At 46.9% G+C, this 23,936-nt stretch overlaps 1 protein-coding gene across 2 annotated transcripts in view; it reads right to left on the bottom strand.

The window, feature by feature from the left end:
• Positions 1-9,450: 9,450 nt before the first annotated feature.
• SEMA3B (semaphorin 3B) overlaps positions 9,451-23,936 on the bottom strand; it is a 68,168-nt gene continuing 53,682 nt past the window's right edge. For both annotated transcript variants that reach the window (XM_081900283.1, XM_081900282.1), the window contains 14 exons: positions 23,080-23,199; positions 22,861-22,954; positions 21,897-22,016; positions 20,334-20,479; positions 19,638-19,752; positions 17,701-17,770; positions 17,389-17,533; positions 16,685-16,904; positions 15,749-15,840; positions 15,259-15,300; positions 14,469-14,626; positions 13,838-13,893; positions 12,997-13,136; positions 9,451-11,787 (listed from right to left, as the gene is read on the bottom strand). In XM_081900283.1, the coding sequence (XP_081756409.1) occupies positions 11,326-11,787; positions 12,997-13,136; positions 13,838-13,893; positions 14,469-14,626; positions 15,259-15,300; positions 15,749-15,840; positions 16,685-16,904; positions 17,389-17,533; positions 17,701-17,770; positions 19,638-19,752; positions 20,334-20,479; positions 21,897-22,016; positions 22,861-22,954; positions 23,080-23,199 (1,980 nt within the window). In that variant the 3' untranslated portion in view covers positions 9,451-11,325. The remainder of the gene's footprint in view (positions 11,788-12,996; positions 13,137-13,837; positions 13,894-14,468; positions 14,627-15,258; positions 15,301-15,748; positions 15,841-16,684; positions 16,905-17,388; positions 17,534-17,700; positions 17,771-19,637; positions 19,753-20,333; positions 20,480-21,896; positions 22,017-22,860; positions 22,955-23,079; positions 23,200-23,936) is intronic.

Here is a 23,936-nt window from a genome sequence, read left to right as displayed (position 1 = left end):
GTCATTGTTTACTAAAAGGTTATTTGTTCCAATTGTTGTTTTACCTAAATAAATATATTTGTGGTTGGCATCCATCTGTGTCAAGAGACAATGGAGTGCACGTCCAGGGGGCTGCAGAAATTGGTAACTCATAACTGCTGCTTCCTACATTGTTTTTGCTGTGGTAGCGGCACCAAAGTGACTTCTCTGGGGCTGGGGCAGTGTTTATGGAGATCGTGGACTGCCCTTGACAGGAAGGACTGTATATAGTGATGTCTGCCTGACTGCCATAGTGCTACTAAAGACACAGGAGCCATGTCAGAAACAAGTGTGGCAACCCAGGAGTGATAGACATGATTGGTACAGTGTGTCTGGCAAATTATCTAACAGAAGAGCTAAGCATTGCCTAACAGTGTAATGAGATGCCAAATGGCTCACATGATGAGGAACCTTGTAACAGAATGCTGAGAGCCTGTTTGTATAATTTTATCCAGATGCTGCATGCAAATTTTGCCATTATGTAAAAATCCTGTATTAAACACAATTTAGAGCCTGTCAGAAATGTCTCCATTGCATAACCCCTTATAAAAAGCTTCTCCTTGAAAGAGAATGAGTTTAAGGGTGCTTTGTTAGAATTTGGGCCTCTCAAAAGCTTGATTACGAAATCATTGAATGTGATTGCATGAAAACTCAACCAGGGATTTATCACCTCAAACCTGAAACACAAAGGACTTCTGTGGACAGGCCTGCCCATCATCCATTTACTGCTGTATCAACTGATGACTTGGGTGAGCGAATCTGCCATCACAGGTCAGTCACCAAAAAATAATTTGAAATGTGTGACCGTGATCAGAGGAAGTAAACAGTGAAGTGCAAAACCAGCACAAAAAATGAACTATATGTATCTAGTTTGTATCGCATGTTCTACTTTCCAGGTAAATCTGCCAATAAAACCTGGACAAGATACGAGATTAGGAAGCAGGGTTTTTTGTTTGTTTGTGTAGGTACATTTAGCAGTACAAATATTAAGAGGTTTAGGTGTTATTAGTTGGTTGGCCAGCTGAAAAGGTGGGCAGGGCTCTTGCACCTTTACTTGTTGTGCAGAAGAGAGAATAGCTTGCCATCCGCTCATGCACACAACTACTGTATTAAGCATGAGTCTGGAATTCGTTTGCATCTGGCCACCTTCCTTCTAAGCAGGCATGGCCAAACTTGGCCCTCCAGCTGTTTGGGGACTACAATTCCCATCATCCCTGACCACTGGTCCTGTTAGCTAGGGATGATGGGAGTTGTAGTCCCAAAACAGCTGGAGGGCCGAGTTTGGCTATGCCTGTAAGGGCTGAAGGGGTCTGCCCAGCTTAGGGATACTGCTGTCTTCAGAGACTGCTATCCAGAACTGAGAGACATACTTTTGCTGTGGGCTGGATGAAAAACAGAAAACAGCATTCACCAGGGAAAAGGAAGCTGTCCTGTCAGACCTGCCACCAGTGGTCTTGTACGAGAATAATAGGACTTTAAAAATCATGGACCAGCAAAGAAAAGGTATAATATAGCTATAGTGAAATGTCTTTACATCCACATTTTTTTTAAAAAAGGAAATGGATCACACACATAAAAGGAGAACACAGATTTGCATATAATAATGTGTATAGATGCAGAAGCAGCGTACCTGGTGGAGTTAGCTTCCTGGCAGATGAGTCAGTGTTGCTTACTGGGCGGGGTGAGGCAATGGGGATGTCAGTGCAGCACAAGCACAGAAGCAGAGCCATTTCAGCCGTTCCTGCCGGTAGAAGATTGTTATTAGGTGACCTATGTGCTTTCTCAGTCTGCTGTACCCATGCAGACTGTTGATGGACTCTGCATCTTTGGGCCTGGACCAGGCAGCCTTAGATGACTCCTTAAAATAGTTGATCCATGGCCCCCTAAGTCTAAATGGGAAAGAGTCAAGGCTATACACATATTTAACTTTCCTGCAGAAACCAGTGGCATGTCACAATCTGGGCCTAAGCATATTTGCTTAGAAATCCCATTGATTTCTTTCAATTAATATTACAATCGTAAAGATGTTTAAACCTGGCTGGATCGTGCCCATTGCACATATTTTATTTTACTTTGTAGGTCTATAAATCTCAGCTGAGATGATTTCTTGCATTAATCCAAGTGCCATAAAGTTAATTGCTAATCTGATAAGATCTCATACCCTTTAAAAAATCTACACCACCAGTCTCCTTTTATTAAACATTGAAATTACCTTCCAAGAGCAGCCCAGCACTCGACTCATTTTATACAGAGCATAAAACACCATAGCTGTATTTAACTGTCTGAAATAAAACCTCCAGCTTATTATTGAGTAGTATGTGTAACAATTCCGTATGAAAACACTTTTTCAGTTCAACGATCATCCAAGCAGATTCTGTTAAGTGTTGTAATTTAAATGTAAGCATTTTTAATTAGCCATCTGCACTGCTTTTTGGGGGGAGGGAACTTGCTTACCTCAAATTCTTTAGGTTTACAGTTTCTAGATCTCTTAATAGCTGCCAGGAAATGGCATAGACAATGAATGTTGGAGGTGCATGATACATATGAGTGCATAATCAGTGTGTGCTTTCCTCCATCACACTATTTCTGCATCCCCCAACATGGTGCCCTCCTGGTGTTTTGGTTTTCCGACTCCCACCAGCTCTAGCTAGCAGAGAGTGATGGAGGTTGTAATCCAAAATATGTACAGGGCACTTGGTTGAGGAAGACTGTTCTATTTTATACATGTTTTCCTGCTCTTCAGGGATCCATTGTGTTATTCCTTCAGTTCAATGTTGTTTGCATTAGCACCATTCTCCATGAGTGAGTTCAAAGTTATTTAGCCCATTCCTGTAGCTTGTCATTCAACAGAGGTGGTAGGCATGTATAAAGAACAAAGACCAGTCTGTGTTTCCTATCTTCGGCCGCAAGAGAGCAGCACCACCCAAAAAACCCATGCTGTATGTTCAACACCTCAAGAAACACCTTTCAGGTGCGAACCAACGATTCCTTTTCCTGTGCTTCGGATTTGTTTGTTTTTGAATATTTATACCCCGCCTTTCAACTGCATTATCCCTAAAGCAACTAACTACAGGTTGTGACAGCCACAGCTTTCCAATACACACATAACCAAGGAGCCCTTGGTTGTGGGGTGAGGAGACCTGTGGCCCTCCAGATGTTGCTGGACTACAGCTCCCCACCTTCCTGAGCACTGACCACTGGCCAGTTTTGGCATCGGTTTTTCAAAGGTGAGTTTCCTGTTGTAGAAGAAAGCACTGGAGACTTATGGAACCTGTGTGTATATTTGTATTTCATGGTGTTGGAAGGAGCCTCAAATAGTCCAATCTCCTGCAGGAAACTACAGCATCCCTGATAAAGGACCATGTAGCCTGGGCATTTACATAACATAAATTTACCTATATTTACAGGTTATGAAGGTATGCACACACAGGCAGACAGCCCTTGATTTACAGTAGTATCAGACCCTCAGCCCACCTTCTTGTCTTGGCGATCCTGCCTTATGTGGAAATGATTAAAAATATATACATTTCATATAGTAAGGATAAAGTAAACTTTCATTTTTCTTCATACAAGCAGTAATATGAATATTAATTTTGTGGCAGTTAATTATCTTGAGAAAAGGGGGAAAAAATTGAATCAGAAAGTAGTTGCTACCTGTTAGAAAATATTTTTCTCTTGTGGGCTTAGACTAAATGATAAACAAAACCATATAAATATCTTTTGTATGTGAGACTGGGTGGGAGTGTGTGTGTGTGTGTGTGTGTGTGTGTGTGTGTGTGTGTGTGTAAATTAAAATAAAATAAAAAGGTAAAGGACCCCCTGGACGGTTAAGTCCAATCTCACCTCAGGCACTTCAGGCTGAGAGAGCCAGTATTTGCTTTTCGGGTCATATGGCCAGCATGACTAAACCGCTTCTATCCTAGTCATTGAAAGATTTGTGCCACAATATTTTGCTATCCTAAAATCGCTTTCTTCACATGCATTCTTCACTTAGCAGTTGTACTATGGCAGCTACATTCTCAAAGTATTATGCAGTTTAAATAAAAATGAAAATATAGAATAAAATAAAACAGGGATTTATAACACGGCCATAGTGCTTTTATGCCTCCTAGTGGCTGCTTCCAGTCAACTCAGCTGTTTATTTTGTAAGCATGAATGACTTGTACTTTCATAGACACTTTCACAGGCAAACTATCACTTATACTGCTCATCATTTTGACACTTACAAAGCTAATAAAAGCCTCTGTTTCACAGAAGAAGAAGCAGGAGTTACCAGCAGCATAATCTTCCCTTTTGATTTCAGGGAACTGGAAGAAGCCAAATGTATTCCATACCAATTTCCTGCCATAATATTTTATAGATGTTCTATGCTTAAAGCACTTCACATGATAAGCTCAGGAATCATTACCCTGTACTGTAGGCCACCCAATTTATTTGTGTATTTAAAAATGGGTGAGCTAAGGTTGAGAGATGAGACAGCACGATCCTATCCCCCAGATCCACTGGCTGAGGGGAGCTTCATGGAGGACCACAAGGTGCCTCCTTAAGGGCAGCTCAATGGAAACAGCTCTATCATGGGTGGTTCTTTAGGCCACAAAATGAAGTTTTCTGAGGGTGGGACAGATGTGGTCCTGGATTGCCCAGATCTTTGTCTTCTTCGTTTCTCAGAATGGCCCCAGGATCAGGATCTCCCACCATCATGCCAGCCTGGAGTTGACGTAACTAATCCCTCTCCCTCCCCCCCCCCAAGATCTGCTAGGGGGATTTAGAGAAAGAAAGATCTACCAAGAAAAAAAAAGCAATCCCCACACCCTCCTCTCCTGGCTGGTGCAAGCTAGCTGGTGCTAAAGACTAGCAAAATTACTATGGCATAAGACTTTCATGGACTTTATCTGAAAAAGTGTTATCCTCCACTGGCAGGTGGGTGTAGGAAGGGGAGGAAATAAACAGTGAAGCCAAAAAGAAAGGAAATGTCTGTGACAATGGCATTAATTTGTTGGGAATAATTAACTGTGAAGCCCAAGATAAGTTTCCCCATATGGTGAGCTATTTGTGTAGACCAGGGTTCATTCCTGACAGCCTGAGGCTGGACTATAGGGAGAGAGAGATGCATTTGAGCAGGATTTTGGCAAACGTGATACCTGAGGCTATGAACAGGTACATTCCAAACAACAGGCCAGAGGTACCCAAAAAAAGGGCCTGCTGGTGCCAGTGCACGCTCCAATGCCTCCTATGGTGTCCATGAAAGGTTCCAGTAAATATTTCCTCAAAAATTCACAATGTGTGAGACTGTTCACTATTACTACTCTGTTCCTGTTTTCACTGTCTCATCCTCTCCTGCACCCTCACAAGGCCCCCCTTTTGTGTTTTTCCACAGCCTCACGGCAGCCATTTTGTGATGGGCGCTTGACTTCCAAATGTGCCCACTGACCCCAAAAGGTTGGCAAGATCTGCAACAGACTCTTAGTCCTCCAGAAAGATTTTAATAGTTGATCCAAGAAAGGAAAACAGCTTCATATGATCCTGAGATGGAACAAAGCTTACTTGGCAATGGTCATGGTCGAGACTGAAGAGCTGTGTAAGCATTCAAAAGTAAGGCTTTTGAGAGCCGTGCTGTTGAACTACATGAAACTAATATGAGAGGACGGTCTAAAATTTGTGACCACGGGAAGGGGGGAAAAAAAAAAACTTTGTTCAAAATGTATATATAACATGATCATCCAATTAGAGCTTGGCAATCTCAAGATCAAATTAAATAAATGGCAACAAGTTCTCACAGCTGAGATGGTCTGGAAGAATGAAACCCCCAGTCTTTTAAACTCTAGATAAATTGCTGTTATGACTTAATTAAAAGCCAGAGGGGGCAGAACCTTTGCCTCCTGCCCCCCCCCCAGCCCTCTCTACCTGGCCCTCAGGACCCCACTGACTGCATTCTTGAAAATGTCACATATTGCCATCATTGTTTTAGGGGCCTAACCTGCTAATTAATGGGGTAGCAATATTCCACTGCTCTCAAATCGTATCCCCACTTTCCTCCCCCCCCCCCGAGGGAAACTACAAACCTGTCCAGATATTTAAGGCTACCATTCAGCTGAAGACACCATGGGGAAAGGTATGGAGCTCCCCCAGATCCCATCCTAAACCCTCCTTGAGTACATTACCCAAATAGAAAAGTTATGCATATTACCCAGAGTGCACTGCTCCTTTGTCAGTCATGTGACCCAGCTGGTCTTGCCCCTGTAGCCTTGTCAAGCAGAAATAAAGCAGATAATGTTTTCTATGATCACTTTCTTTCCGATTTACCTACTAAATTTCTGCTTTCCAGACTGCTGGCAAAGGAACAGGAGTGAGGCCCTGTTCCTGGCAATGACCTGATAGGCAGAAATTTAGCAAGTGAAGCAGGAAACCTTAAATACCTCTACATGTATCTTAAGGAGACCTTAAATATCTCTACAAGCTATCATGTCCTAGGCTTCACTTATCTTAAGTAATACATGACCGCTGGCCTAATTTCCATGACCCCCAGGTGATAGCTTGATGAAACCATGCCTATGGTACATTGCTGTTTTGGAACCATAAATGAAGAAGGGGTTTTGGTCTGCCTCCATAATCATTGCTCTGTTTCTAGAGTGAGGACAACAGGTGATGTTTTGCAAGCACCTAAAAATGTATGCAGTGATCACTTCCATGTTATGGAAACCAGACACACAAAGTTAAAACTGCTTTATTGTGTTAATATATTCCAACCACACTGGATCCAGCACACTCTTGCTGCATGCCTTAAAGTAGACCCAGTCGCTATTGAGGCTGGGTTAACTCACCACAGGCCACCTTGGCTGACATCTATGCCTCGCGTCCAGCAACTCTGTACACTTATTTTCGCTGCTACTATTTCCTTTAGAATTTATCATAGGTTCAACCGATAAGATATATAAGGTAAAACAATAATTAGTTGCCAAGGACGTTAGTCCGATGCCTCTTTCTTCGGTATGGAAACCTTAATGGCCAAAACGCTGAGGTTCCAAATGGGGGTTTTCATGATCAATATATATTTTCCTCCCGGACACGGGAAGAGAGGAAACAAATGGAAGGAGTGGGGAACAAAAAGTTATACCTGTCAAATAGCTGAGTTTCATCCACAAAGTTTCAGGATGGTGATTGATGCTTTTAACTAAGGAAATAATCTAGGTTTAAAAGTAGCTGCCCCCACTGCATCACAAATGGGGAAAGTGCTGTTGATTTCAGGTCTGACTTGCAGATTTCCCACAGGCATTTGGTGAGCCACTGTGAGAAAAGGATGCTGGACTAGGTGTGCTACTGGCCTGATCCAGCAGGATTGTTCTTCTGTTCTTATGCTACTAGCTTATTATGACTACATTTAGACACCCTAAGTTGGCGGGGGGGAGGTAAAAGGTAAAGGATTCCTGGACGGTTAAGTCTAGTCAAAGGTGATTATGGGGTGTGGCGTTCATCTCGCTTTTCAGGCCGAAGGAGCCGCCATTTGTCCACAGACAGCTTTCCGGGTCATGTGGCCAGGATGACTAAACTGCTTTTGGCACAATAGAACACCATTACAGAAGACAGAGCTCACGGAAATGCTGTTTACCTTCCCACCACAGCAGTACCTATTTATCTACTTGCACTGGTGTGCTTTCAAACTGCTAGGTTGGCAGGAGCTGGAACAGAGCAACGGGAGCTCACCACTGTCGAGCGGATTCGAACCACAAACCTTTCAAGTGGCAAGCCCTAGAGGCTCAAACCACAAGTATGTGTGCCATGTAAGCTGAGAAGGGTGTCTCATGTGTGGCTCACTGCACAATAATGGGTCTAACCCCTTTCCCCAAATTATACAAGAGGAAATGGCAAGATATGCATGCCTGAATCCTTCACAGCTGTCAATCATGCACAAAAGAGAGTAGGAGGCAGAACTCAAAGATGAAGTGTTAGGCATAATTGAATCTCATGACACACTCTCCCTTACACCCCTTAGCTATAGGAAACAGGCTAAGACTTGAGCAGCATACTAAATCACAGCCATTCCCCATAACCAAGCAAGGAAGATTACAGTGATGACATTATGTTTTTCTTAATGCCGTTTTATTAATGCCGTTTAAAGGCTTCAGAAACCTGGTCTCCAACAGGGTTCAGTCAGCTGCCTTGGAAAACAAGATGTCAGGGGAGAAGGGGGTTCCCTAAACCTCTTTTATGTGCAGGGATTTTTTATTTTTTTAAAAAAGAAATATGGGACAGCATTCAACCAAACAGTTCTATATCTGCAGTCTGAAATGATACAGTCTAGGAAAAGTCGATGTGATCAGCTATTTTTCAAGAGAGTCGCTGTGGAAACTCAGGTATGCTCCCAGCTGAAGGCCCAACAGGGTCAAATCCCTCCCCTAACCTGTCGCCCGGCTGAGCCTTCAAATTCTCTCATTCACCCAAATGTCAACCTCGCTGCTGCTTCTGCAGCTCTGGTAGTGACAAGGGGGGTAGGTCTCTCCTCCTTCCTTCAGTATATGGCATTGGTGCTGCTATCACTCTGAGCCTGGTGCCAGGCATGCTAGGAATTGTCATTTTCTCTGCGATCTCTGAAAACTACATTTCCAAGTCCATTTTTGGGTAGACCAAAGACTCTGGAATCATGTGATAAGCTTGATTTGCTTCTCCTTTGCCATTTATCCCTCACCACACAGCTCCACACAGTCTGTGGTGTAGCTTACAATACTACAAAATGTGTTCTTAAAACAACCTTAAAAGACCTGTACATGTGGGATATTGGTTCCATTTTAAATCATAAACTTTGCCTGGTAAAGTGGGGAGGGAGGGGTAGATAGGGCTGCCATATTTTGAAGAGCAAAAAAGAGGACACATTTGCTGACTTCTGCTTTTAACTATGGATCACCATGACGACACTCATTTTACACACCCATGAAAAAGAGGATGTGTCCTGGAAAAGAAGGACATATGGCAACCCTAAGTAGAATGACAATGTAGCAGAATCTATTTGTAAAATATCTCAGATTAGTTCTAACATCCATGTATTATAGAGAAAGTTTTTACCCTACATAGGCAAAAGGGACAGCCTGGTGCCATGGCAGTAAAAGGGTAAAGGTAAAGGTACCCCTGCCCGTACGGGCCAGTCTTGACAGACTCTGGGGTTGTGCGCCCATCTCACTTAAGAGGCCAGGGGCCAGCGCTGTCCGGAGACACTTCCGGGTCACGTGGCCAGCGTGACATCGCTGCTCTGGCGAGCCAGAGCCGCACACGGAAACGCCGTTTACCTTCCCGCTGGTAAGCGGTCCCTGTTTATCTACTTGCACCCGGAGGTGCTTTCGAACTGCTAGGTTGGCAGGCGCTGGGACCGAGCAGCGGGAGCACACCCCGCCGCAGGGATTCGAGCCGCCGACCTTTCGATCGGCAAGTCCTAGGCGCTGAAGCTTTAACCCACAGCGCCACCTGCGTCCCCGCCATGGCAGTAGGCTACTCTAAAAGTAAAGGGAAATAAAAGGCAAAACAACATTTTTTTTAAAAAAAGCTGTAAAATTCCTCACTGGCAGGACAATTTAGGGGCAGTTTGCACTAAAAAAATGGTAAAGAACAGGTTGAGAACTCTGTAAGCCAGTTTTCCTTTTACTGGATGTGAACTGTGAATTTAATAACTAACCATTGGTTCTGCTCTGTTCTTGAAGATGGTGGACTCCAGCCTCACTTTCTGTTTCACTTGACAGCGACTTTCAACTTGACTAGGTAGTGCTGATATCACCCTTTTCTAATGTTTCAGACACCACCGAAACAGCTTATATACCTTAAATCAGAGCAGATCTATCTATTTCAGGCCCTTGCTGCCCAAATCCTAATCCAAGACAAGACTGCATTGCCTCTATCAGGTCAACACCTCCACCTCCCTTCAGACTGAAACCTCCTGTTTTTCTACAGAACAGGAAGCAACACAGAGATCAACACCTCCCCAGCATATCTAAGGGAGAGATGAGCTTTATCTGCATGACCACACCTTTCTGGGCACTTCACAGAGGTGCCTGACAAGGCACTCCCAAAATGAAGACTTCAAAATGAGTGCCAAGGCTTTCCCAAGATGGTGTCTTACAAATGGTTTAGACTACAACTCCCATCACCCCCAGTCAACATGGCCAAGAGAAGGTTGGAGATATGGCCCAAAACAGATGGAGAAGGGGAGGTCTGGGCTACTCTTTTAGATATTGCTCCCGATGGGTTGTGGCTGGTGACTTGGGCCCCAGAGCAGACTGAAGAAGGAAACAAACCTTGGTTGGCCATCATTCTTCTGGCAATAACCTTCAAAGAAAGGACAGACAGACACCTCCACTGCTCAACATGAACCTACAAACATCCTTGTGTCATGACAGGGCCTCAACTTCAATGTTTTACCAGTGTGTTAACTGCCTTTCTGTTACTGCCCTGCCACTTGAGGGGGTCTCAGTCTGATGAAGAATCTATAAAATATAGATCTGAGAGCATAGGAGATACGCCACTGTTCCTCTTCTCTGTTATCATCATCATTGCCACATGCACATCCAAAACATTTCAGAAGTGTACCCACAATCCTTTGGGCAACAGGAGCCCTGTCCCTTCAGTCAGAGGCCAAATGCTGGTGGGCCACCTGGTGGTGGATTTACATTCATCAGTTAACAATCTGTTAATAAATACATCAGTGGTTCTGTAGTGTCTCTGGAGGGGGAGAGCACATTGCTACACTTATGCGCACAAGGCAGGTCGGTTTGGTTATGGAAGCGAGAGGAAACGGGGTAGGCACCCTGCCTATCAAGAAAGAGGGATGTGTCGGGGGACTATCCTCTTCAGAGGAAGATTCTGAGCACGAACAGATGCTCCAGAGCTAGAAGGCTCCTCAGCCCCAGAATTACATCTTGATAGTCAGCAGATCCTTGAGGGTAAGAAAAAAGGGACCACAACTCCTGGCGTATCCTGTCTGGTTTACTTCCCACTGCACAGGATATCATAATAACTTGGTTCCTTTGGTCCCCCGAGACTGCTGCCACCATCTTTGGTTGTATGTTACGGAAGAGGCGAGGGCTACAGAAGCCACCCTCTCCTGTCGGGTTCTGTTGCTTCGCACCGAGTTCTGAAGAATGGCAGCTAAGTTGCTATGACGACAACACCCCCCTACAAACTACGTATGAAGCGGCTGCCAGGAGGATGGAAAGGAAGCCCTCTCCACCAAACCATGGTCCTGCATCCTCTCTCCCACCCCTTTCCCTACACGCCCACCCTGCTCCCCAGCATAGAGGTTGGTTGTCCAGCTGCACTCCATGCAGGTCACCAGACGTCAGTGCTCCGGGGCCCCCTCTCCGCACGGGGCACTTCGTGTGTTCTCCGGCTGCGGCCTTTCCGCTTGTCCTCCAGGTGCTTCCACTTGTGGCTCTTGGCCTTGACGCTGAGCGGAGGGGGTAGCGGCGGCTTCTTCTTCGGCTGGTGGCTCTTGCGGCTCCACAGCTGCTCACATACCTGGTCCATGGTACTGAGGTTGGGGTGGTCCACCAGCTGCAAGAAATCTTGGTACCAGAGCTTGCGGTGGAAGGGCTGCGCGGGCTCCTCTTCCCGGGAGACGGAGAGTGAGTCGGCCTGCTGGGCGTGGATCACTTCAAGCTGGAGGTGCAGCAAACTCTGGGTAAAGCCATGTTCCGTGGCGTGGCAGTGGTAGAGGCCGGCATCTTTGCGCTGCACGTTGCGCAACAGGATCCCCCGCTCCATCTTGATGACCCGGTCATCCAACAGCACCTGCAGGTTAGTAAGGCCAGAGAAAAAGGATAGCATTGGTGAGAGGTCATCAGTAGGGGTGAGGAACTGAGACGGGACAGGCAGGAATAACGATTCAAGAACCAGGAGGGAGGATGGCCCCATCAACAGTAAGGCCTGTGCAAACACATAGATGCTTGCATATTTTAATTACCTTTCATGTTAATTCTAACTGTTTTTAAATGTTTGTAATTGTTTCAAAACTCTCTGATAATTTAAATATTTCTTGCAAACCACTTGCAGGCATGGCCAAACTTGGCCCTCCAGATGTTTTGGGACTACAACGCCCATCATCCCTAGCTAACAGGACCAGTGTTCAGGGCTGATGTTTTACTGTGATCCACAGGCATATAAATGGTTAAATAAATTAATTAAACAAATCCTAGGTACCTGCTTGGAGACAGGTCCCTGCTATAAGCAGTGGAGCCTGTACTGAAGGAGGAAGAATCTGCTGAGGGGGATGTGCAGGAAGTTGAGGCCAGCGTGTCCGCCTTGCTAATTAACTGAATGATTGACTGATTAATTAATTGATTGATTGATTAATTAATTAATTAATTAATTAATTATAGAATTCATAGAATCACAGAGGCAAAAAGATACTTATGATACCAGGAGGTTTTGGAACCAAAGGGAGGCTGAGGTAGCTTGAGGAAGCAAAACTACTACTACTACTAATAATAATAATAATTTTAATATTTCTACCCCACCCATCTGGCTGGGTTTCCCCAGCCACTCTAGATTCTGCCAGTTTTGTTTCTCATTCTCTCTTATATTTCTATACCAGAGGTCACCAACATAGCACCCCGAGGTGCCAGGGTGTTCCTGATGGTACCCTCCTATGATAACCGCAAAAGCTCTCAGCAAAGATCCGCTCAAAATTCCACAATGCACGAGAGGCTGTTTGTTTTTTCCTGCTTAGTTCCTGTTTGCACTGGCTCAGCCACTCCCACGTGGAATACCCCTCTTAAATATGGGCAGGCACCTTTCGTTGGATGCCAGGATAGGACACCCTTCCTTCCATTCTGAACAGAGGAGAAGTACAAAGAGCTTCTCTCTGTGATTGTGTGTGGCAGTGGCTGATGTACAGCAGCTGTTTTGTGACTGGAACCCACAACCAAATTCAAAATATGCCTTCTGGCCTAAAATGTTTGGTGACCCTGGTCTATGTGCACACAGCAGCCAAGCTCCTACCTCCTTCCGGGGGGCGCTGCTGCTTTTCTGATACGTCCACACAACCTGGGCCTGCAGTGACTTAGGGAGGCACTCCAGGAAAGCGCTGCTGCCTTCCACTCCATATAACTTCTTTTCTGGGACGCTGCTTCGCTGGGGATCTGCACAGAAGCAGGAAGGGACAGCACAAAGTCGTGAGAGCTCAATACGGTCATCTGTTAATCTCAGCACAGAGATATGGGCAGGACAACAAACACACAGGGATGTGCTGAGGCCAGAGCTGAAGCAAGGCATGAAGAAATCTAAACAGAAGTCCAAGCTGGCTACAAAATGGGGTGCGTTTTGAGGGAACAATCTATGGATCCAGGATGCTGTCCTGGCTATATTTAAAAGAATCTATTCTTAAGTGAGCAACTAAGCTCTGAAGACAGTTGTAATGAAAGAAAGATTGTATGTGCAGCTGTGCTCAGTGTGTTTTGGATAAATGAATGAGCGTGAATTTAGTTTCTTCTAGGGTCCAATTCCCTTTCCATGCCGTAATTTGAAAGTTGAGGAACACTTGCTGCTGAGTGCGCCATTTCTTTTTCTTTTTTAATCGTGGGGAGAGGATAGTAGGGCACTGAGCAGAATTCATATTTTCTCAGTGCTCTTCTGGTTCTGGCATTCAGTATTGTATACCAGGCGTGAGAGAAGAAAGTGCATGTGTGCATATGTGCTGAGGGTGGGAAGGCACACGTTCCGCTGCATCTAGAACTAATTCAGTGCAGTAGTCTGAGGCCATGCTACGTCTTACATTGTTGGTGATGGTGGACACACCAAATTGGGCATGAATGATGCAGAGTGTAGGGTCCAAGTCACTCACCTCCAAAGCAGAGCACATTGGGATCCCCATTTCGCACATCCTGACGCCGGAACCGCCTGTAAGAAGAGGGAGAGAGAGAGAGCACACAGAAAGGTTGATCGGGATCAAAAGTAGGGTATGTTGTACTTCTGAGGTTGGATGTGTGGCTTCTCCTGAAGACAAATGTTCTCCTCAGAGGGGCCAGATTGCTCTTGTCCTGCTTGGGTTCCAGTCACAACATCTTAGAACTGACATCCTACAGTGCACATCCTGGGCAACCTGGAGACTACCGCTCCTGGATAGACAGATCCAGCTGAATGTAGGGGCTGGGAGCTATTTCCTTCCCACATCTTGGTATCAGCAGCATCTGCCTTTGGCCTCAGAGGAGAAGCAGGCTCTTAAGCAGGCAAGAGCGGACAGTGGCCATGCCAAGACTGCATACAGGGATGCTGTCAGGAGGTAGGTTTGTGTCTCTTTGGGCACTGCTCGAGGCAAGCCAACAGGAGATGGGGGGGGGGAGAGAATTTCCCACCAAACCAGATCACAGCTGGCTGGCAGCAAGAGGGTAGGTGGCCCATGAGACAACAGGCAGGCTGCATTATCACTCTCTGCCCCGCCCTGCCCTCAAGAAAGCCCCGCAGTCATACCATACCTTTTGGTGTTGTGCATGTAGCGAGTGCAGGTAGTCCCATCCCAGGCACAGTATGGATCTCTGGCCAGGCAGCATTCAGCACAAGCTTTGCCATAGATCCCACAGCGGTGCAAGGGCAGCTGGGAAACAGAAGTCCTGGAGCCAATGTAGAGCTGTTGCTGTTAGGAGACAAAGCCACACAGTCCTATTAAGGCCAAGTCAATGTCTTCTGCCGCTTGCTAAGGTATTACACCTGATTCTGGCCTCTTTGACACCACAGTCCAAAAGAGGTGGGTACGAGGCTTTCCCAGAGAGAAAGAAGCCCAGAGCTCTCATTGGAAAAGCATGAGAACTGCTAGCTTGACCATGGAAAAATCTAGAGTGGCCTGACACTTGTTGATGGAAGGAAGTGAACTGAAATAGAAAAATGGCAGCACTGCCGACATCGGCTGCCATATATCCAGATTTTCCCGGATATTTTATCGATTTCCAACCAGACACTGCTGCCGACTGCAGTATTCCAGATATGTCTGGGGAAATCTGGACATGTGGCAACCCTACTTAAACCAACCACAGGGCAGATGGATGGGACAGGGTGTCTTGAAGGAGGTGGGACAGCCTCATCATCAGAGGACCTCTGATAGACTCTCTTACTTGGAAACATTTATCTGTATGAATACCAGGCCCTGTTCAGATAATCTCCCACTGCTGAGCTCTCTCCCCAACTGTATGCAGAAGTCATCACTGCATTGCCTCCCTCTTCACATTCCCACACCATGGCTCCCCAAAGCTCTTCTGGTGCACGACATACCCGCTTGGAGGAGATCTGCATGCTTGTAACTGGAGAGGAGTCCTGCCAATGAGAAAAAGGAATTGTGGTGTGACTGAGTTGGTGACAGGCAATCAGTATCCCACTTCTTCTTCTTAAGGATTGCTCCTATGCAATCAGGAATCCAAGCACTTTCCCAGGGCACCCAGGTTACTGTCTCTGTTTCTCAAGTGCAGCCCTGAAGACTGTCGCCACCATCAGAGTTTTATACAAGACGGGCATAAGAAGAACCCTACTGGGTCAGAGCAAAGGCCCATCTAGTCCAGCATCCTGTTCTCACAGTGGCCAAACTACAGGAAACCTGCAAGCAGGACATGAGCGCCACATCACATTCTAAGCTTCTGTAGAGTTCAGGGAAAACTCTGAAATGCTTAGGCAGAGATGGAGGCCCTGAGTGGACATCACAGTCCTTTCATTGCACAGTTGTGCTTGGCTTCAGCTGAGACAGCCTTCCCCTTTCGCTCACACTCACCTTAAACACCTGTAGCTCCTCCAGCAGCAGCTCCTCCATGTTTTGCCAGCTCTCCTTGGGCACAGAAACGACCTTCAGGACAGTGCCAATGTCTGCCAGGCAAGTGGGACAATTTAGCACAACAAAAGTGGGATTCATAGGCAGGCAGGCAGATGCTTCCCAAGTTCCAAAGGTAGCTCTGTAGAACTATTATTCGCCTCCCCCTGGAAAGATTTCTCAAAGCCACAGAGACGCCATGCAAGAAGAGCTGAAAGCCAGGCAATTTGGTTCATACAAAAGAGATGAGGTCAACAAAATGTGCCAAGTTTCCAAGGATTTGGGGCACTTAAGCTGGTCCCTTTAGGGATCTTGTTTCCAGTCTCCTTTGATCTTATGCTAAATCAAAGCTCTCAGTGCACCAGCTGAAAGCGGGAATGTGGCCAACAGGATTGGGGGAGGCAAAGGCAACAGGACAAGGGTTCTAGCTGAAAGCATATAACATTTCACTACACACAGTGACTGTGCAATTAGAAACAAGGCGGGAGATCAATGAACAGCATCTCCTCTGTGTGTATGTGCACACATTTTAAAGTTAATAGCAGCTAAAGGAGGCCCTAAATTGAACCACGCCTGTGCAGCCACATCATTTTCTATTGTAAATTATCACCGCTCAAGGATATATTCTAGTCAGGGAAAAGAACTCAAGCAGGGCAAGAGGTAGGCCAGGGAAAAGTCCCGAGGGCTGTGTAGAGATACCTAGAGGGCCTGAGGTGCCCCATTGCTGCCCTACATACACATCTGGAGGGAGTGCTCTACAAGGAATGAGCTAAGGGTTACTTAGAGTTGGTCACCAGAATGCACATTTTGACCCTTGAACTGTGGGCATCCTAGCATGCTGTTTAAAGAAGCAGAAGGGAACTTGGTAGGCATATCAGAAGGAGAGGCGTGCAGACACACCTGTGCCAATGAAGAGGACGTCATAGTGACCGTCAGCAGCAGCCACTCGGTCTACTGCGATGCGGGTGAAGGTGTAGCCCACGTTGGTCTGCAGGAAGATGGGTCGCTGGCCATGTGGCAACACCGAGTTGTACATTAACGGGTGGTTGCGAGCAAACTGAATCACGTCATCGGGGAAATCCTTGGTGGAACTAAATGTGCCAAAGGTTTTGCTGGGACACTGAAGGGGAGAGGGGGAGAGAGAGAGAGAGTTGAAGGCCCAGGCATGTAAAAACCATCCACTCCTAGAAACACCACATCACAGACCTCCATGCACCCCACATAACTCCCTTTCCAGTCCAATCACACCCTACCTTGAATCCCCCGCTACCCTTCCAGGCAGCTCTGGTGATGCCCAAATTTCCTTAGTTTTCTGAAGCCCTGAAGTTTCATAGAATACTGTCAGTTCCCCACAATCCTGGACCAGAAACCCCCATCCTCCCCCAGCCCATTTCCCCATTTCAGCCCGCTCTTCTCTCCATCTAGCCAAGAGCTCTCCAAACACATTGCTCTGGGTGTTCCCACATCTCTACATCAACAAGCACTGTTGTTATTTTTTTATTATTATCATTACTGTTGAATTTTATATACCGCTTGCCTGCCAAATGGTTTCTAAGTAGTTTGAACCTGGCTTCATTTCATCACCCCAAGTCCAAGGCACGTACCATTCCTGGGCGGGGGTAAGGGACCCGGCCTTGGTAGGACACCCACTGATAGTTTGGCCCTTCCTTGTGAGCAAAAGGTCCCAAGAAGGCTCTGCGGATGTCACTCATATGGTAGACACAGACAGCAGAGCCCTTGAAGACGGTGCTGTGGGAGCAGACCACAGAGAAGCATTAGGGGAAGGAATAACCAAGTGGTGTGTGTCTCCACCCCACACCCTCCAATATGTTTCCCAGAAGGTCAGGCATTACCTTTACAGCCTCTTGGGGAAAGGAAACCCGGCTGAATGTGGCGGAAACCACTATTATCCTTACCTGGAGGTGGTGAAAACAGCATACAGCAAAGGGTTGCGTTTGTCTCTGGTTGGCAGCAAAAATACATCATCTGACCAAGCAGAGGAAGAGAGAGAAGGAGAAAAGGAGTCACTGGCCTGCAATCTTCCACCTGGATCATGGCAATCCCTTTCCCAGCCAGAGGAGAATACTCTAGCTAGAAAGTGAACCTTTCTCTAATCTCCCCCCCCCCCTTCAACAGGGAGAAGTAAATTAAGCCTCCACTGCTGCTCTCTGCTGACCCACTGGCAGTGATCAGGCACTAGCACCAATTAAACAAAACAGAACAGAACACTACAAGTCGCAATAAATAAATAAATAAATAAATAAATAAATAGTCAGTCAGTCAGTCAGTACTCTAAGGATAGCAGTTCAGATTTGTTTTGTTTATCTATTTAGCCATCACACAATGGAGCTCCCCCAAAAGCCCTTTCTAGTTTGCATTTATGATACATTTTGCTCACATTGGCACCAGGGCAATTTTACATGATTCCGCTTTCAATACCGTTTGCACCTGCAAACGTTTCAAGATGGACATTTCCAATGGGTACAGGTACCGGAGCTTCCTGCTGAAATTTTATACCACATGGATGGGTGGGGAGTTAGTTGTCTGGCTTTTGTTGTGCCATAGCAACAATCGCATTATTGTAACCTGCCCTGGGACTTTAAGGTGAAGAGAGGGTAATAAATTGGAATATTACTTATGCTAAAACTAATAGCAGTGCAAGAGTGTCCCTCCAGATGTCAACAATGCTGTAACATTGGGGAAGTGTAGCAGAAGAACTAGTAAAGCAGAACTGTGTGTGGACAGTCCAGTGTAAATCCACCACTAGTGTATTACATATGTTGCAGCATGCAACTACAAAAAAACCAAACCAGTCTGGAGGAGCCCAATGTGGATACATTCAGAACATTCAAAACGATCCATGTGCATTTTTTTATCCAAATGTATAAAATATGAAAAACATGTATATAAGGGCACAAGTCCATCAGGTGTTAAAACTTGGTTATTTTGACTATGGGATTTGGCTGCAATGGGTCAAAAAACAACCTACGCCTAGTTATACAAAGCTGGATTGCAAACTGGCACTTTTCAAACGAAATGATGTTCTTTGGTTGAGATTTGGAAGATATAAATGCATGGGACAAAAAATGTAACTAAAAATGTGGAAATCTGTTTTGCTTTAGAACATGAATGGTTGCTTAGGATTTGAACAACGTAATGTCTTCATAGAAATATTATAATAATCACAAGCTATTCCTTCAAAGTCATGTGTTTTAAAAACTGCCCATGTTTTGGCTGCCTATGTGCACATATGTGGGTGGTAAAGGTAAAGGTAAAGGTAAAGGGACCCCTGACCATTAGGTCCAGTTGTGACCGACTCTGGGGTTGCGGTGCTCATCTCGCTTTACTGGCCAAGGGAGCCGGCGTACAGCTTCCGGGTCATGTGGCCAGCATGACTAAGCCGCTTCTGGCAAACCAGAGCAGTGCATGGAAATGCCGTTTACCTTCCCGTCGGAGTGGTACCTATTTATCTACTTGCACTTTGACGTGCTTTCAAACTGCTAGGTTGGGAGGAGCAGGGACCGAGCAACGGGAGCGCACCTCGTCGCGGGGATTCAAACCGCCAACCTTCTGATCGGCAAGTCCTAGGCTCTGTGGTTTAACCCACAGCGCCACCCGCGTCCCTTTATGTGGGTGAATGCATCCCTATCCTACATTCTAGAACATGTAGCTTTTGCACAGTTTTCTCTGTCAAGGCGGATCTCCAGTTTTAGGTAGGAGTCTCTCCCAGCCCCACCTGGAGATGCTGGGGACTGAACCTGGGACCTTCTGTGTGCAAAATGCCTGTGTTCTGCCACTTATCTAGGGCCCCTCCCCTTGCCAGACCAGACCTCAATTAGCCACAGTCACTCACGGAGCTGGTCAAAGTACGTATCACTCCCATCGCTGCCGGGCACTGAGCACACCAGCCGGGCCTTCAGAAATGTTGTCCATTTATTCACTAGGCTCCTCTGCCCACCCATGTCATTCTGCAGAGAGAGGAAGAGAGGCTTATCAGAGAGGTAGCCGGGGACAGTAGTGCACGTAGGACATTTTAGACTCCGGATTCCCCCCATGGTCTTATGGGTGAGCACCCTCTTAGATGATAATGTGTGTTAGTTCACTTACTTGAAATGCCTCACTGCACTTGCCCCCCTGCTCATTCTGCTGAATGGGGCCCTAGACCTCTGCCCCAAAAACGCTTTCCCCTCACTGTTGCTAGAGCCCCACTCCTGCCATGAAAGACTCCTTCCAGCCAGTGTCCCAGTTCAGCTGCCCACTAGCTGCTGCCCACCTCCACAGAGCAAGATCCACATGGAGAACTGACCTAAGGCTCAGCAAGGGGCTCAATAAGCTGAAGTGCAGGAAGGCCCAAGAATGGGGTGGATCATAATGCTTTTCCACAGGGCAGACAAGCAGGCTCATGGATGTACGCTGAAACTGGGCCGCCACTCAGCCCAAGCACTGGGCTGGCACCCAGATACCCGCCCTAACCTGCCTGACTGGTATCAACCTGACCAGGCCTTGCCCAGTCCTCAGCACTGGACTCGAGAAGGCACAGAGCTCTCACCCGGCAGATCTGGCCAATGCGGGTGAAGGTCTGCTTGCCCAGCCCCTGGGCTCCTTCCACTGCTGTCTCCCGGAAGAAAAAGAAGATCTTGTCGTCATCGGGATTCTCACTCTCCGGGATCCAGAAAACATCAATGAATTTGGGCTCTTGGGGACAGACAAGTGGGAGAACATCAATGCCAAAGCAAAGAGGTGGGAAATTGTACATTATGTGAGGGAACATAATGGTCTTCCACTTAAGAAAAAAAAATGCAAAGAGCAGCACTGTGCTGCTTCATGCAGAGTCAGACCACTTATCTATTGTCACCTTCTTCCTTATCTTTTTGGCCATATCTTTATCTCCCCCCTCCATCCCATGGTCCAACATTGGCAGGTGGGTGGATTACCCAGCTGTTAAATAGATGAGTCAAAGTTGGCCCATGCGGCAGGGAAGCAATCCTGCTTTCTGAAGGCTTCAGGTACACAAGTTCCTAAAGGGAACTTCCCTTGCACACCTGAGCAGAGCAGGACCAAAGTCCCCCTGCCCATCAGCTGACCTTCGATCCTGCTTTCTGCAGGGATTGGCTATGAGCCCCCGTTCCCCATGGGAGGAGCCAATGCTTGCAGCCAACCCAGCAGAACTGACATCACTAGACTGACAGGTGGACGTGGTTTAAATAAAAATGGCTTCCTGGACCAGTCTAGAACCACCAGACTCGATGGGCAGGAGGTTCTCCATCTCTGTTTAACTGCAGATGCTAGGAATTGAATCTGGAACCTTCTGCAGGCAAATGAATATACTCTGCTCCTTTCCCATAAGTGTAATGGGGAATCTGACTGAGGCACAGTGGGGTGGGAATTGTTAAATCTCCCCCTGCTTTTTTATCATAATCATCATCAACACCATCATCCTCTGAAGCTGCTTTTCACTCCCACAGGGTAAAAAAGGCGACAGAAACACAGACGGACCCTCTCTCTTCCCATTGTCCAGAGAAGATTTTGCCACATGACACATTTAAAGCTCGTGGCTTCCCCTAAAGAATCCTGGGAAATGATTGTTTAGGGGTGTTAGGAATTACACCTTTGTGAGGAAGACCTACAGTTCTCAAGATGGTACAAATGTGCTTTAAATATATGGTGCGGATGTATTTGGGAGGGGCATTCAGGTCATTGAAGGCCACAAAGTGAAAGGGGTAGAGGTCTTCTCCCAGAATGCTGCTTTGCAGCCATGTGGGGCTGCTGATTTGTAAAAGAAAACAAAAGATGAAATCCTAAACGCATCTTGTCTAGCTTGTTGGTTAGTCAGCAGTTCAGTGGTCAGGAAGCTGCCTATCAGGCCCTGGCCACTAGATGGCAGCCTCCATTCATAAGTGACAAAACAGCTGGGGATTGAGACCAACAAGAGTCCTAAGGAACTACAGTTTTCCTTGGCACTTAAAGGAACATGTTCTCCTACTCCCAACACCAGTGATCCATCAGAGATAGAAAAAGGACAACAGGACGAGTGCAAGGAAATTGCTGTTTATGCAGCCCCAAGCCCATTTTCTGCATCCCTGGGATGCCCTTCCTCCCTGCCCCCACTGACCGTTGAGCCACCGGGAGTCATGCTGCTCCGTGCGGATAGAGGGTCTTGAGCCAAGGCTGCGGAAGATTGTGAAATCACGGCCCATCAGGTCAGTAGCCACCCCAGAATAGAGCTCTTCACCTGGCCACCACAGAAAGATAAAAGACAGAGGTTAAAAGGCTTCGTCATGGGATCCGCATACTGGAACATGTCCCAGGTGCTCTTTCTCTGGTACCCCATGCAGGATTCATCTCCCCTGAAATGTCCTCTGCTCTTTAAAGGCAGGAAAGCTCCTGGGCAGGCAGGCAGGCTGGGAGGCAGCAGCTGCCATTCCTGGAGCCTTGCTCAGAGGGTGCTTGGAGCCAAAAGAGAATGTGCCGCCAGCCACACCAGCAGTGGCATCCTCAGCACATAGTGCTGGCTGATGCAAGCTGTTCTCACATCAGATGGAGAGCAGTCTCCACTTGGCAAACGCTGGAAGAGTCCTTGGATGAGACAACGGCTGCATGCACACCATACATTTAAAGAACTGTAAAGGGTGCTGGGAATTGTAGCTCCATGAGGGGTAAACTACAGTTCCAATTATTATTTTGGCAGAGAGGATGCTTTTTAAATGTATGCTGTGTCGACTGGAAAGTGCTGGTTGTGTTTTTATAGGACATCCCACACAATCACTCTGTTATTCTTATATTCTAATATAAGAAGAGCCCTGCTGAATCAGGCCAATGGCCCACCCAGTCCAGCACCCTGCTCTCACAGGAGCCAACCAGATGCCTGTGACAACAGCACTTTCCTCTCCTGTGGTTTCCAGAAAGTGGCATTCATAAGTATTGCTTCCTCCAGCCATCTAATCAGAGCATAACCATTGTGGCTGGTAGCCACCAACAGCCCCACCCTCCATGAACTTACCCCCCTCTTTTAAAGCCATCCAAGGTGGAGGGAAGGAGTTATCACTAGCTTTGGGCGGAGGGGCCTGGTCCCTTACCTGCCAGCACTGAAGCGGCCACATGACGTGGGTCATAGGGGCTTTTGCCTTTGCCATCTTCTAAGTTCTTCAGGTCCAGTTTAAACACAGAGTCCTGGAGAGAGAGGGAGGAGGGACGTGCCAGTAAGAGAGGCCAGAGAGCAGAGCCTGGTGCTCGAGCGATTCTCCTGCCTGCGCCTTCCCTCACCTCAGCTCTCTACCACCCTATGCCTGGCTCACCTCTGCACGCTGCCCAACTTCTACGAAGCCACAAATGGGGTGGAAGGCCCCGGTGCCGCAGGCATACAGGTGCGTCCGGTTGAAGAGGTGCAGGATCTTGACGAAGTTCATGCACTCGGCCTGCAAGACAAGAGCGAGGCAAGTTACGGCGTGGGCCCAGGGGTGCCTGCAGAAGACCTGGCCCAGCACCCTGTGCTTCCAGTGACCAGCCAGATGCCTGCAGGCTCAAAGGCTTGAGATGCTGCATAAGGAGAGGGATGGGCACAACACAGAGGCACCAGCAGCCCCACTAATAATAATAATAATAATAATAATAATAATAATAATAATAATAATAATTTATTACTCTGGGCAGCTTTACCACTCTGAGCGACTTCCAACAGGATATTAAAACCACAATAAAACATCAATCATTAAAAACTTCCCTAAAAAGGGCTGCCTTCAGATGTCTTCCTTGACATCTGATGGGAGGGTGTTCCACAGGGCTGGTGCCACTACCAAGAAGGCCCTCTGCCTGGTTCCCTGTAACCTCACTTCTCGCAGTGTGGGAACCGCCAGAAGGCCCTCGGAGCTGGACCTCAAAGAAAGGGAGCTGCTAAGGGCTTTGGACAGCTGTTAGGAACGTAAAAATGATTCTCGCATCCCTATCTGCAACTTCCCACCCAGATCCTTATTTCAGATGTGCCTCCTCTGCTGCCAGAAAGAATGTCTTGTGGGGCAGGCCAAGCTGGGAACGGAGGAGGAGGAGAGGCCACAGCAAGGTGCGCGCAGGAAGAGCAGCGCATAGGTTTTGCTGGCCTGTGGTTCAGGCATCTGCAGTGTGGGTCCTTCCCTTGCCTCCGGACGGCCTCCCCTGA

This window comes from Podarcis melisellensis, assembly GCF_964234715.1.
Source record: "Podarcis melisellensis genome assembly, chromosome: 2".
Lineage (NCBI taxonomy): Eukaryota > Metazoa > Chordata > Lepidosauria > Squamata > Lacertidae > Podarcis > Podarcis melisellensis.
The sequence above is the reverse complement of the archived record's forward strand: the minus strand, read 5'-3'. Positions and strand labels throughout refer to the sequence as shown.